This window comes from Solanum lycopersicum, chromosome 12 (assembly GCF_036512215.1).
Source record: "Solanum lycopersicum chromosome 12, SLM_r2.1".
In the NCBI taxonomy this organism is placed as follows: Eukaryota; Viridiplantae; Streptophyta; class Magnoliopsida; order Solanales; family Solanaceae; genus Solanum; species Solanum lycopersicum.
In genome coordinates, this window is record NC_090811.1 from 61294248 (window position 1) to 61307730 (window position 13483).

The 13483-nt window shown below is 37.3% G+C and overlaps 1 protein-coding gene across 2 annotated transcripts; it reads right to left on the minus strand.

Moving 5' to 3' along the window:
• Positions 1–421: 421 nt before the first annotated feature.
• LOC101246513 (probable inactive ATP-dependent zinc metalloprotease FTSHI 2, chloroplastic) lies at positions 422–13106 on the minus strand. Of its 2 annotated transcripts, XM_004252305.5 has the most exons (12): positions 11415–13106; positions 10150–10322; positions 9696–9797; positions 9437–9601; positions 9145–9285; positions 8479–8637; positions 7275–7360; positions 6836–6914; positions 1564–1686; positions 1213–1269; positions 866–1086; positions 422–754 (listed from the first exon to the last, which is right to left on the minus strand). In XM_004252305.5, exons 1-11 carry the CDS (start codon positions 12715–12717, stop codon positions 871–873), a joined length of 2604 nt encoding a protein of 867 aa, XP_004252353.2. In that variant the 5' UTR covers positions 12718–13106; the 3' UTR covers positions 422–754; positions 866–870. The 2 variants fall into 2 exon arrangements, with proteins under 2 accessions (XP_004252353.2, XP_010314293.2); XM_010315991.4 differs by having other exon boundaries at positions 422–1086.
• Between the last annotated feature and the right edge of the window lie 377 nt (positions 13107–13483).

Below are 13483 nucleotides of genomic sequence, written 5' to 3' on the forward strand. Positions count from 1 at the left end.
ATTTCTATCTTCTATAATATTTATCTAAATTATATAAAAATATTTTTAAAATAATATATATTTTACTTCGAATCAAACACCGGGTAAGAACTAAGAGATAGGTAAATAGAACACTTTGAGAACTTGTAGGATCATTTTCATCTATTTAAAATAAGATCTTTTCTTTTTATTCAAATTAGTAAAAACAATAATTTGGGGTTTAATTTTTTTATTTAATATTTTATACTTCAAAGGCAAGAATGAACTATAATTTAGAATAAACCAAATTGACCTATGGTACTAGCATTTTCATAGTTAAAATAACCGTGATGTCCAAACCAACTGAAGCGATGCCTCCATTGTTCAATCTAATACATGCTACTTCCACTAAGACAAGTACTTGTTAAATTTGCCCACCCAAGCAATTTGGAGTCTTGTACAGTTTATTTTGATGAGAATATTATGCAACATTAGCATAAACAACATGTGTGACCTATACATATCCTTTCTGTTGTGCAATCTATCACAAAATGGAATAGGGAAAACCAGCTAAATGGCCAAGAAAAATGAAAACAAAAAGGAGTTCACTGCATTCCATACACATTTATAGCTTCATATATCCGAGATCATTATTCGCGCTTGAAGCTTTAAAATACATTCAGAGAGCTCTTGCAATATCTGCTCTGTCCAATCTGAGATGGTGGAATTCTGCTTCCACAATTGTACCACTTCAATAGGATCTTCAAGACAAAATTAGATCTAAGGAAGTCATACCCTGCAAAGTAGACTCGAGTTCACATTGCACCAACAACTGAAGGAGGTGAGCACGAGTACAAGAGCACAGAGGCTCATGGTTAAGTAATGATCACATCACAATACCAAATACCTTGCTCAGTTGCGTCCTTGAGAAATAATTTCCTTATGCTTTGTGAGCGTGTCCTGGAACTCCAAGCGTTTAGCAGACCTGAGATCAACTACACTGGGAGGCATTGGTTGAAGGGACCCATGTAGCTCAACTAGTTTAAAGAATCCCTCCTTAGTAAGACTTTTTTTCTCAACTAGTATATCGACAACTGCATCCATAAGGTTTCGATTTTGATGAAGGATCTGTACAGTCATTTCAAGATTGCATTAGTGAAAACCCAAGTAGCATGCAATTTCATAACTCACACTATCTTCACTTTTCTTTCCGCTCAGACCAGGATAGAGAGGAGACATGATTTCTAATGATACCTCTTTTGCACGATCATAGCACATATGTAATACGTGAAGTGCCTCGGAATCAATGTCCTGACAAGCAAAATATATTTTGGAATTCAGGTGGCACGCAAGACACATCAATTTAGAAAATATAGATTGAGTGAAGTGCCAAGGGGAAGGCAACCCAAAAGAAAAGAGACGGGATCTTTTTTTAATTTTAGAAACATATTTGAAACTCTACCAGCGGCATACCAATGAAATATTCGTACTTCTGGAAGAGGAAAGATATACTTCTGCTAAAAATTACCTTTAAAAAACCTTGATGAATGAGGAAGGAGAAATGATAAATAACTGAAGTGAGGGGTGAAGATAGTGAAATCTTACATTTATCCTATCTGCAACCCAGAAGTCAGACAAACCATAATGTTTATCAGACAGACCACCAAGAACAAAAGTCCGAGCCGCTGACCTCGCATTATCTGCAGTCTCAGCCCATATTGTACTGAACTGAAATATTTTACATGTATTAGAGACATTGTCGCCTAAATGGACTTTATATCATGAAAAAGCATATTAACTTCCTAGGTTAGAGTTTGATACAAATAATGTGTTCACTGCTATTATTCAAGGTGCTGGATAATATATCATGGTAAATCTTAACTAGGAAAGGGTAAGGGTAGGGATAGGGATAGAGATCCACATAACTAATGCATGGAAACTTCTAGAAGAAAGTATAGAAAAGTCACGTGTTTAACATTGTACACAGTAAGTACACACAAAGGAAAGCCTGCCCATACATTTACATAGGCAGGTCTTATACTTCATATGTGAATCTGGCGTATTTAGTTAGAGAGGAACAGGAGATGTTTTGATGGAGAGTCAGCTGCTTTAGGCATTTTGAAGGCTAGGTGTATTGCCAATTTGTTTAGTTGGTCCAACTTGTATCCTGCTGCTAATGCAGAACAACTTCAGGAGTTTATTAACTCACTAGTTCTGGCTTAGATAGTTTTTATAGTTAGCCAGAGATTTTTTATAAACTCAAATGCCATATCTTGTAATTCTAGCATCTTCTTGATGCTGTTATTAATACCACTTACTTTATAAAAAAATAAAAATCCATATGTTAATCTCCCGCGTCTCTGATGCTAGTAAGAGACATTAGTTGTAAAATAACTAATGCATGGGAACTTCTGAAAGGATGTATAGAATCTCGAAACCCCTTACTAGCGAAAGCAAGGGATTTGTCTTCTGGGTCGAGCTCGTCGCACCAAGCTTGCCTAGTGCGGGTTACCTCTCCTACGTGGTTTGTGAGCTATTGCATAGGAGCGGGGGTTTTACCCTGACCCAAAGAGTAGCGGCTCCGGGTTTCCTTTGTCATCAAAAAGTGAAAGGATGTATAGTATCACGTGTTAACATTGTACACAGTAAGTATGCGAAGGAACACCTGCCCATACATTTATATAGACAGTCTTATAATTCATATGTTAATCTCACGCGTTTCTGGTGCTAGCAAGAGACATTTAGCAGCTGTTCAGAAGTCTTCTCCATATACAGTATCCTCAGAGGTTTTCAAAGCTGAAATGAAAAGAGTGAAAATCCTCTGGATGACATGTTTAAATTAGTAAAGATGATTAATACACGAGTCCAAAGCCAAAACGGTAACTTTTTTCCTAAAAAAGACAAACGGTATATCAAAAGAAAATTATACCAAAAGGGTAAAATCGCTCTTGCGGGAGCGAAGTCTTCCGAACAAAGATTAAAATCGCTACTGAAATAGCGATTTTGTCAAAAAAAATAAATAAAATGAAATCCCTGCATGGGCAGCGTTTTTTCTCAATTTTTTTTTTGAAAAACTGAAATCGGGCAGCGATTTCCCTCAATTTGTTTTCTTTGCACAAGCAGCGATTTTCCTCAATTTGTTTTCTTTTTAATTGTGCCTGTAGTATTGTTGGCTAAGTCTGCAGTTTTCATGGATCAACTAGGTGGCAAAATACAATGAGATTCATCACAAAGGAGGGCAAAATCCCGTAAAATTTATTTGAACTTTTTTTTTTATAAATCAATAAGCAACAATTAAAAAAAGAATTGAGGGAAATCGCTGGCGGCAATTATAGTTTTTCAAAAACAAAATAAAAAGTTTAAGGAGATTTCAGTTTTTCAAAAAAAAAAGGTTTGAGGAAAAACGCTGCATGGGCCGCGATTTCAGTATTTTAAAAAAATGTTTTTTTTGACAAAATCACTGCCCTAGCAGCGATTTTAATCGACGCGTAAGCAGTGTTAATTTTGTTCGAAACATTGCTCTCTCAAGAGCGATTTTGCCCTTTTGGTTTAATTTTTTTTTGATATACCGTTTATTTTGTTTGAGGGGAAAAGTTACCGTTTTGGCTTCGGATTCATTAATACACATATGCTCCTATGTATTGAAAATAAGAGCAGGAAAATAAAAGAATAGCCAATCTTATCCTAATATAACTACTTTTTTATGCATAGTAACAGCAAGTAGTTGGAACTTGAATAAATATAGGGCAAATGAAACATACCTTCTCGGAAAAAAAAGAAGGCCTAGTGAAACATTTCATGTACAGTAGTACAAGTACTAGTTGACACCTAGAATGCCAGAATGAACAGGTAACTGCACTCAGTGGGTGGGTAGTTGGGACGAGTGGCATATGTGGGCATATATGTGCATTGACATTTGGGTGTGAGACTCAAATTCCAAAGCAGCATGTTGCATAATAATATCACAAAGCCACCTCAGGTTCAAATAAGTTGCGTGAAATAGGTCTATTGATAGATTAGTATATATATCAAAATTTCTATTAAGAAAGTGGCACTGCTTATGGCGGTTTTGGTTACACTTTCCAAATTTTGGGAGGTATCCTTCTGCAAGTGATGAGGAACCCATCAAATGGAAGGTTGAGAGGGATGTTGGGGTGTCAAGAAAGCGAAAAGAAAAGGTAGTAGAGTGTCTCCTAGGTTGAGTGTCTCCTCAGATTCTGAAAGTGATGAGTAACCCATTAAATGGAAGGTTGAAAGAAGGGAGGTTGGGGTGTCTAGAAAGGGAAAAGAAAAGGTAGTGGAAGAGGCTCCTAGAAGAAAACCTCCTACTAGGTCTGATGCTAGGAAGTTGATGACTGATGCCTTAAAGGCTAGTGCAAGATCTACGGCTGAAATCAGGAGTGCCAGAACATTTAAAGTATGAAACTTTAGAATGCCTGAATCTAGTGTCATAGAGGTGTCTGCCGAAGAAATGGACAAGAAACCAAGAAGAAAAAGTCAGGAAAAACAAAGTCAAGGGATCCAAAAAGGGTTGAGAAAGCAAAACCCACGAAGAAGAGTTCTACAGGAAAACGAAAAAGAACACAGGGACCTGGTACCCAACAAAGGAGTGAAGAAGAGGTCAACATGCAAGAAATTGTTGACAACTTGAGAACGCAGGCTGTGCTGGCTGGAAGAGTCTTTGACATGGGAATAATCAATCTTCCCGGCATGGACTCTCTCCATAATATGGTGGAAATTCAGTCATGGATGCATCTATTCAACAGGAAATCTCCTATCCTTCACGAAGAGGAAGTGCGTGAATTCTACTACAACATTCAATTTAAGAAAGATGGGAGTATCCTTACAAGAGTAAATGATATTGCAGTGCATCTGGATGAGTTTCTGCTGGGCAAAATTCTCAGGGTACCTAGAGAGGGCACCAGGTCTGTGATTGGAAAAACTTGTTCAGTTGAGTTCGTGTCCTTGGTTTCGAAGCTTCCTACAACAGAAGTTGCTCGGATTTTTAAGAAGGTGATGAAGAGCGAGTATCAGTTGGTGTTCGAGTTGTAAACAAAACTCTCCTTCCTCGGACTGAAAAAAGAACTTCAACTACATCTGCTGATTTATTTGTGATGGAGAAGTTGTGCAGATTTGAACTTCTGAATCTCCTAGGGCTTATGCTTGAGCACATGTACAAGACTGTCATTGAGAGGAAAGGAATTCATGGGATGGGATACGGATACTTTCTTACTAAAGTATTCAAACATTTTAAAATTCCTTTGAGCGTTGGCAGGGATGGGACTGTGTAGCAAACCTTTTCAGAGAGTACCCTGATCGAATGTGAGTGTATCGAAGGGAAAGGCAATCCCAAGAGCAAGATGGCTCAACTCATAGACAATCAGGATCAACTCAAGCATGAGGTTGAGGACATTAACTGTGCGTTTGAGTGGAAAAGATGATGAAATTGCTATACTCAAAGCTGAACTACTCACTGCACAAACTGAGGGACCTGGTACTTCTGTGGTTCAAGCCCTGAAAAGGGAAAATGCAGAGCTGAGGGCCAAGGTTATTGCCTTGCAAGAAAAGGATGCTGCAAATGATCGAATCACTCTCATTATTCAGTCCCTTTCTCATCAACCTCCCCCTTCTTAGTCTTCCCAATCATTTCCTGTGTCTTCTTTGTGTGGCTTGTCTTTGTGTCGTTGGATTCTCAGTTTGTTTTTAATGTACTAAATGTTATCTTGGAATGCTATTTATCTTATTCCCCTGGTGTTCTAATTATTATCTATTGCGAATGCTTTTTCCCTTCTGTTTGATTGCTATCAAGCTTTGATCTTATCTGATATTACTGTTGACATCATTGGTTTACTGTATCTCTTTTTTATGATGCCAAAAGGGGGAAGTATAACTGGTAAGTGGCTGAGTTGTGTGTGAGGGGGAACAAAGCTGGAGTGGTGCCTGAGTATTGTTTGTCATCATCAAAACTCAAGTAGAAAACCTGGTACCTTTACAAGGTCCCTGAGTTTGTCATATCATCAAAACTACAAATAACAGATTAATATCGAACCAACTAATCTTTTGATTTAGGAGAACTGATTGATTTAGTGAAGATGGTTCTAAATTAGTTCTCCACTTTTTGAGAAAATGCAAATTTTTGGATGAGAATTTTTGCTGAGAACACCATATTACTTACTTTCACCACTAAGGGTTGCGGTCGGATAAATTAGGATGCCCTGGGAAATTATAAAAAATCTTGGTAGGGAGCGCTTCCAGGCACCGGACAGCGGGTGGACTTATTTCAATCTAGAACAAAAGATGAAAGTGGAAAATGTAATGTATCCTGGAAATAATTTGGAAACAACCCACTGAACCACCTTCCATTATTTTTGCTCCTCTTCTTTATTTAAATACTACCTTAAAGGCTTAAACCACAAATGTATCTTTAGGTCCTAATTTCATACAAAAAGGGATGTAACGTCTCATTGATCATTTAAATACTCAAGTGACATTTAAAATGTCTCTCCAAATATGCAGAAGAAATGTTTGCCCAGTTATTAAGCTATGAGAATAATGTAGCATACTGTCAAATTAACATCTGAAGTCTGTCTCCCGAGTTAATTGGGCCAATTACATATCAATAGATTTATTCCCAAAGGACCAAACTACATATAATGTCCCTTATGCATATTTATGTTTGTATGTCTATTTCATGTTGGACACAAGATATGTGTCTGTGTCCAAATGGCGATCGATTTGCTTCATGATACCTATTAGATTATATTTCATTATAATCTTTTAAGACTCCAACAACAGCAGCATGGATCCCTTTCAAGTTATTTAAATGGTAGGTGACAAATGATGCAAAACTAAAATTTAAAGTTCCTGCATATCTTACCTGGTGCTCTCCATACCAGAGCTCATCAGCAGCACGTGGTGCTATCTGAACAGTGATATGATCCAACAGCGACTGCCGGCTGCATTAAAATGAAGCGTCAAAAGTTACAGATGCCTATAATCAGGAAATTTTTTTCTTTGACATCTGACGGTAGTGGCTCGAAAAGCAAGAGGTGGTCGTATTTTCCAAATTGCTTATGGGAAGTAAGACCAACAGACAGTGAGGTATTTCAAAAAGGCAAATACTTCTTTCTCTGTGGTGTCTACACATATATTTCCTCATATCGCTTGAGGAAATACCTGATTAGAAGTTTGAAACACCCTCATTTATTAGTACCATTACATATACACTAGCATAACTTGTTCATTAGATTTCCAATACTTTAGTTTTAAAAGAATAAAGAAATATAAATGTAAAATGAAGGGAATAGAAGCCGTGCCTCAACATTCCTTCCTTAAATTTGACGTGATCCATTTTCATCCGCACATAACCCAGATCTCTTCCAGCCCTTGGAGCAACAGTGAGCTTATCAAAAAGAAACATTTAAAAAAAATCATAAAATGGCACTACGAAAAAAGATCATGCTGTATTACTAAGTAAAAATGGGTTTAACTAAATCATCAATTGTAATGATGCTGATAACACCTTTTTTACAAAGTATAAAAATAAGAACTCAATGCACTTTGGAAGAAAAAGAAAAAGATACTTGCATAAACAAATGGCACGAGTCTTTTTTCCCTATATTGTCAAGCATAAGGCATGAGAAATCAGAATTCAGGAAGTAGGACAAACACTGATTGTTCTTTCATCAAATTTCTCCTAACCAATCCAAGTTCTATTTCCTACCCGTACTCCAAAGCTCCTTTGTAACAAGTCATATTCTATTAAATGTGTACAGCTTACTTTGTTTAACACATGGTTAAATTACATGGAGATCTACATAAAAAAATGAGAAATCAGAAGTCAGGAAGAACATACACTGATTGATCTTTCATCAAGTCTCTACTTATTCCTAACTGACCAATTCCACTCTAACAAGTCGTATTTTACCAGACAGGTATTGCTTCCCTTTAACACATGGTTAACTCAGGTTGAGATTTTAGTAATTAATCTAAATTATAAAACTAGTATCCATGTATATTGTATAGGGAAAAAGTATCATAAATTTAACATTTGAGCATGATTGCAACTACTTCATCAAACTTTCAAACAGGCAACTACTGTGTGCAAGATGATAGCAATCACACATTGCACTTTTCTCATGATGTTCAATATCTAAACAATAAACATAACACCAGAACTTGCTAATTCTTGACAAGGTAATATCATGACATGATACGCCACCAACACTGAATAATTAGGAAATAAGCCAAAATTTTGTACAGGTTCCCTAGGAGTTATCCTAAGACAAAAATTCAAGTGGAACAACAGATATTAAGCCTTTATTGTAGATATGATGCAAGCATCTGTTAGAAACAAAATGCATATTTGGGTACTATTGGAAATCGAACCGAGTGAAAAGAAGTAGGGTAAACATCAACATGATTGCTAACTCAATAAGGATACTTCACCAAACTGTAATACCATAAAACAACAACGACAAAACAGACAGTAACAAAATAGAGAAGAGTGAAAATTATTACAAACTCAATATTTCTAAGATCTGGGAAGTTCACTGCCACCACAGCCATTGCTGCTTCATTAATAGCCACTTGCTTCCACATCTCAGGGCTTCTCTCCTTCCGGTCAAGCATTCCTCGTTCTTCAATTTGTGCAGCTTGTATCAAGTCATCGGTTGTAATCTGCAAAGTCCAAACTCTAAGGTTATACAAACTTAACCAAGTCTGGTAGCGGAAGAGCACATAATGGAGAAGTGAACTGTAGGTCTGGAAGACCCATTTTAGGTAAGTATTTGGCAAAGTGTTCAGTGATAGATGGAGACCAGAATTTCATCTTTGTCATGATAAATCCAGAAGAAAATTCCAGCATACATTTTTTTTCCTGGGGGAATGGGGGCCTCTCAACAATGATATTTGAATTATATTTTGAGGCCATTCAGCAACATTAACCCACCCACTTCTCCGCCTTAAAAGGGCATCATATTGGAAGCAACAATGAAGAAAGTTTTTCTTATGTCACATGTGTAATACATAAGAGCTCAGATTTAGAAGACCTAACGCTTCTTAAGGACTACGCCAAAAAATCTATCTGTACAGTCAATATCAAGTTAACAACTATCGACATATATTGCTTAATTTATTTACAAGGTTAGAATTTTTTTTGACCCAGAGTAAACCAGAAGCTATTACCTCAGTTCTTGCATCACGCATCATATTAATAGCAGCGACCTCAACAATGTTGGCCAACTCTGCACCAACCATTCCATCAGTCATACTGGCAACAGCCATATAGTCCACATCAGGAGCCATAGGCTTCTTACGAGCGTGCACCTAATCCATGGAAATGAGATGTAAGAAGCAAAAATATATAACAAGCTTACTAAGATATTATATATCCCCTTGAAAAGAGCTTTAAGATGTTGTACATCCCCAAAGTTATTAAGCTTTTCAACAGATAAAAAATTACACATGCAACTTGCACCTTAAGAATTTCAATTCGTCCAATTAGACCAGGTTTTGGGATGTATATCTTCCGATCAAACCGCCCTGGTCGAACAAGTGCTGGGTCCAATATGTCTGGTCTATTTGTAGAAGCAATAGTGATGACTTCACCTTTGCCTTCAAAACCATCCAAGCATACAAGAAGCTGGAGAAAAAAGGGGAACATTCTAAATTAATGTAGCCTGAGATCTCCACAAGATGAAGTGACAGTTCACACAAGAGCAAAATGCCAAGGGAACCTGATTCAAAGTCGCATCACGTTCTTGTCCACCTGAACCCTTGATCAAACCACGTTCTCTGCCAACTGCATCCAGCTCATCGATGAACACCACTGATGGGGCCTACGCAAGACCACATAATAATGCTCATATCTTGTTGAGACTTTATAAGTTACATATAAAACCACTCTAAATAAAAGCAAAAATGGCTTGACAAGATTCAGAAACAAGAACATGAAGCAGCCCACTCAACAACAGAGAAACAAGCAATCAACTACTACTCAACACCAAACTAGCTGCGGTTTGCAATATTAAAAGACAAAAGCAAACAGTTCATTCAGAATAGGAAGCAAATGGCAGAATCTTAATTCACAGCATAGGTAGAAAAAGAGTAGCCAACTATAACGCCAAGCATTTATAAGCAAATGACTCTGAACGATAGCGTGGATAGTAGAGAGATAGAAAATTAACTTACATTCTCCCTTGCCTCTTGGTAGAGAGCTCGAACACGGGAAGCCCCAACACCAACATATATCTCAACAAACTGAGACGCAGAAATGGAGAAGAAGTTCACCCCTGCTTCACCAGCCACCGCCTTTGCTAACAAAGTCTTCCCCACTCCAGGTGGACCACAAAGCAGTATTCCCCCTGAAAGATTTTCTCAATAGATATGTGATGGTATAAGACAAGAATAAAGGGCACCAAGCTAATGTGCCAAACAAGGATGAAACAGGAAGGTGCAAAAGAATTACCAGGTACCTGCGCTAGTCAGACATAGCGGTACCTGGTGGAATAATCGAGGTGCACACAAGAGGACCAGATACCACCATTATTAAATTAAGAAAAAAGGAAAAAGGAAAAAGAAAAACCAAAAAGGTGCATAGTAAATCTTACGGGCACACTAAGTTGTCATTAATTGAGAAGTGAAATGTCGCAGGAAAGAACTGGGAAAAATAAGATAATTGGAGGGAAATAGCTTTAAAAAATACAAAAGCAGCAAAGTCCACAATGGCAGAGCTATTTGTATAAACTGATGTAATTAATAAGAACAAGAATTAGAAATCAAAAACTTTGAGGGAGACAGACAGACAGAGAGGTTCATCCAATTAAAGCTACAGAAGTAGATATCAAACATCTTATGTTATATTCAAGTCAGACAGAGTACTATTCTTGCATGTGATTACATTAACAAACACGGACAAGTGAAATGCAAGAAAATGTTAATAACCAGAGAAAGAGGTATTCATCTTATCATAAAATGAAGGTGTACAAATGCATTTCGCACTATAATTGTTACTCATAGACATGATATTTGTTGTTGTTATTGTTATCAGGGGTTATAGAGATAGGAAGTGTCTACAGCCAAAGGACAGAACAGTACTAAAACCTTTCTGGAAAAGAAAGAGTCATAGGTGACCTAGCTAGTAATGGATTAAAGAACCTTGGACCTGATAATGCCGGAAAATCACAGTGGAAGAACTCTTTAGCTTTGTGTCAATTTAATCCACTTAAACACACGATTTATAAGATAATGACAGTATTGCTGCTAGTGCAGGAATATATAGTACCTAGAACAAATAACTAACAAGTCTAGAGCAAATGATATGGCTTAATTCATGCAGATCGGAAATAGAAAGAGAAGGACTTCGTGCTTAAAGAAAATATGGATCAAACAACAAACTCAAGTAGAAATCTACATTCAAGAAGACCCCTACAAATCACTATCTGCATATATCTAACCTGGTATTTTGACTCCTCGCCTACGATACATCTCCCCGTGGGTGAAGAACTTAACAATTTCCTCAAGCTCCTCCCTAATTTTTCCAAGCCCAGCAACATCAGAGAACTTAACATCAATACCTCTCTCTAAATACTGGGGAAGTTTCGTATTGCGTGCTCTTCGAACACGAGCACCTGACTTCATGAATTGCATAGCCATCTTCATATAAGGATTATCCTCTCCTTTCCTTCCTTCTTCTTCGTCATCATCAACACCCTCAATCCCTTCCATTTCCCTCTCCAATTCCCTCAGCTTCTTTTTCTCCTCAGCATCTGCTTTCTCTATCTTCAACCTGTCATCGTAATCTTTTTTCTGCCTCCTATAGCTAAATACAACAGTTCTATAAAATATGTAGAAGAAAACCAAACCAAGAGCAGTGGAAACATTTGAATCACTAGCCAAGCTTTCCCACACCATTGCCATATCGCGGGAACTTCTATTCGCTTGACGCAAGGACTCCTCATACCTCATTCTCTTCAACTCTCTTTTTCTTTTACTCTCTTCCATTTTCTTCTGCATTTTCATTGCCTTCGCCATCCTCTCCCTCTCGTTCTGTATCTTCGCCAACTCCTGCTTTTGCCTTCTCTTCAATTCTTCCCTCATCCTCTTCAACTCCAATGCCTTTTTGGACTGTGGCTTGGCCTTCATAAAAGAAAGCAACCAAGCTGGAATATTTGACAAGAACCCCAAATAAGGTGAAGGAAGCTCAGGTTTTTTCAATGGTGGAGTATAAGCATTCATACAAAGTCCATCAACTTTCAATTCATCCCATTCAGCCCAAAATCTCGGATCACTCTCGACAGAAGGTAAAACAATTCTAACAACCTTGGAATCCTCTAAAACAGCTAAAACTACCTCAGGCCTTTGCTTTAACCCTACATTAGGTGGCTTAATTATATGCTTAAGTTTCCCTTCCCTTTTCAAATCCAATATTTCTGTATAAGGTAACCTATTGCTCACAGTTGGAAGACCTTGTGACCATTTTTTCAACTCTTGTGGCGTTAAAGCTTCAGACTTTTTCCTCTTTTCAGACACTTTTGCTGCATTTGCGGGTCGTACCAGTGAAGCTGATATTACAGTGAGTGTAACAGAAAGATTAAGCAAACCCAATTGACTTATCCTAATTTTCTTCTCTTCTTCAGTTCTGGGTTTGTGAGAATTGCAGGAAATGATTACCGGAATTGTATTTTTCCGATAATGGGGTTTGTTTTTTGGGGGGAAAGAAGGCAAAAATGGAGAATTGAGAATGGAATTACAGGCCATTTGAATTAAAGGGTTGAGGGTGATTACATTGTAGAGCTAAGCAAAAAAAAGTTGGAATTTGAAATTGAGACACCTCTCAGGAATTTCATCAAACAGCTTCAGGGTGAGAATTTTGGGTCAGCTTCCGTTGAATATACCGCAATTAGATACACCAATGAATGTCTGCAAAAACAGGCTCAAGTTTCTGAATGAAGAGTGGAGAGAAGAAGAAGATGACGACGACGCCGAGTAGATATGGTGGCGGGTCGCCTGCAATAGAACCAACGAAGTTAGCAAATACCGATGGCCCAATAATTAAGTAAAGTAAAGAAAAAAATTTCAAAAATAACTAATATTTTGATGTAATTAGAGATTTATAGTTATAGTTTGGATATTTACAATTGATAACTAATATTATTTAGATGTTAAGCAAAAAAAAATATTTTTTTCTTAATCTCTCTCACCTCTTCTTTTTTTTGGAAAAATTGTATATAATACCAAACTAATAATCTAAAATAAATGGAGTAGCTAAGATTTGATTTAATTGTGTTTCATAGCAAACGTTTGCAAAAAATTGTCAGGTGCTTCTCTCCCAAATATTTCGCTCGCCACTCTCCTCCAATCTCTCACTCGCTTCCTCACTTTTTATACAAACACATGTGTATAAAAAATGTTTCTAATTGTATAGAGCAGAGAAAATTGTATAAATACATATATTTTTGTTCCCCTCTCTCTTCTCTTCCAGATCTCGCTCGCTACTCTCCCAAATCTCGCTCGCCACCCTCGC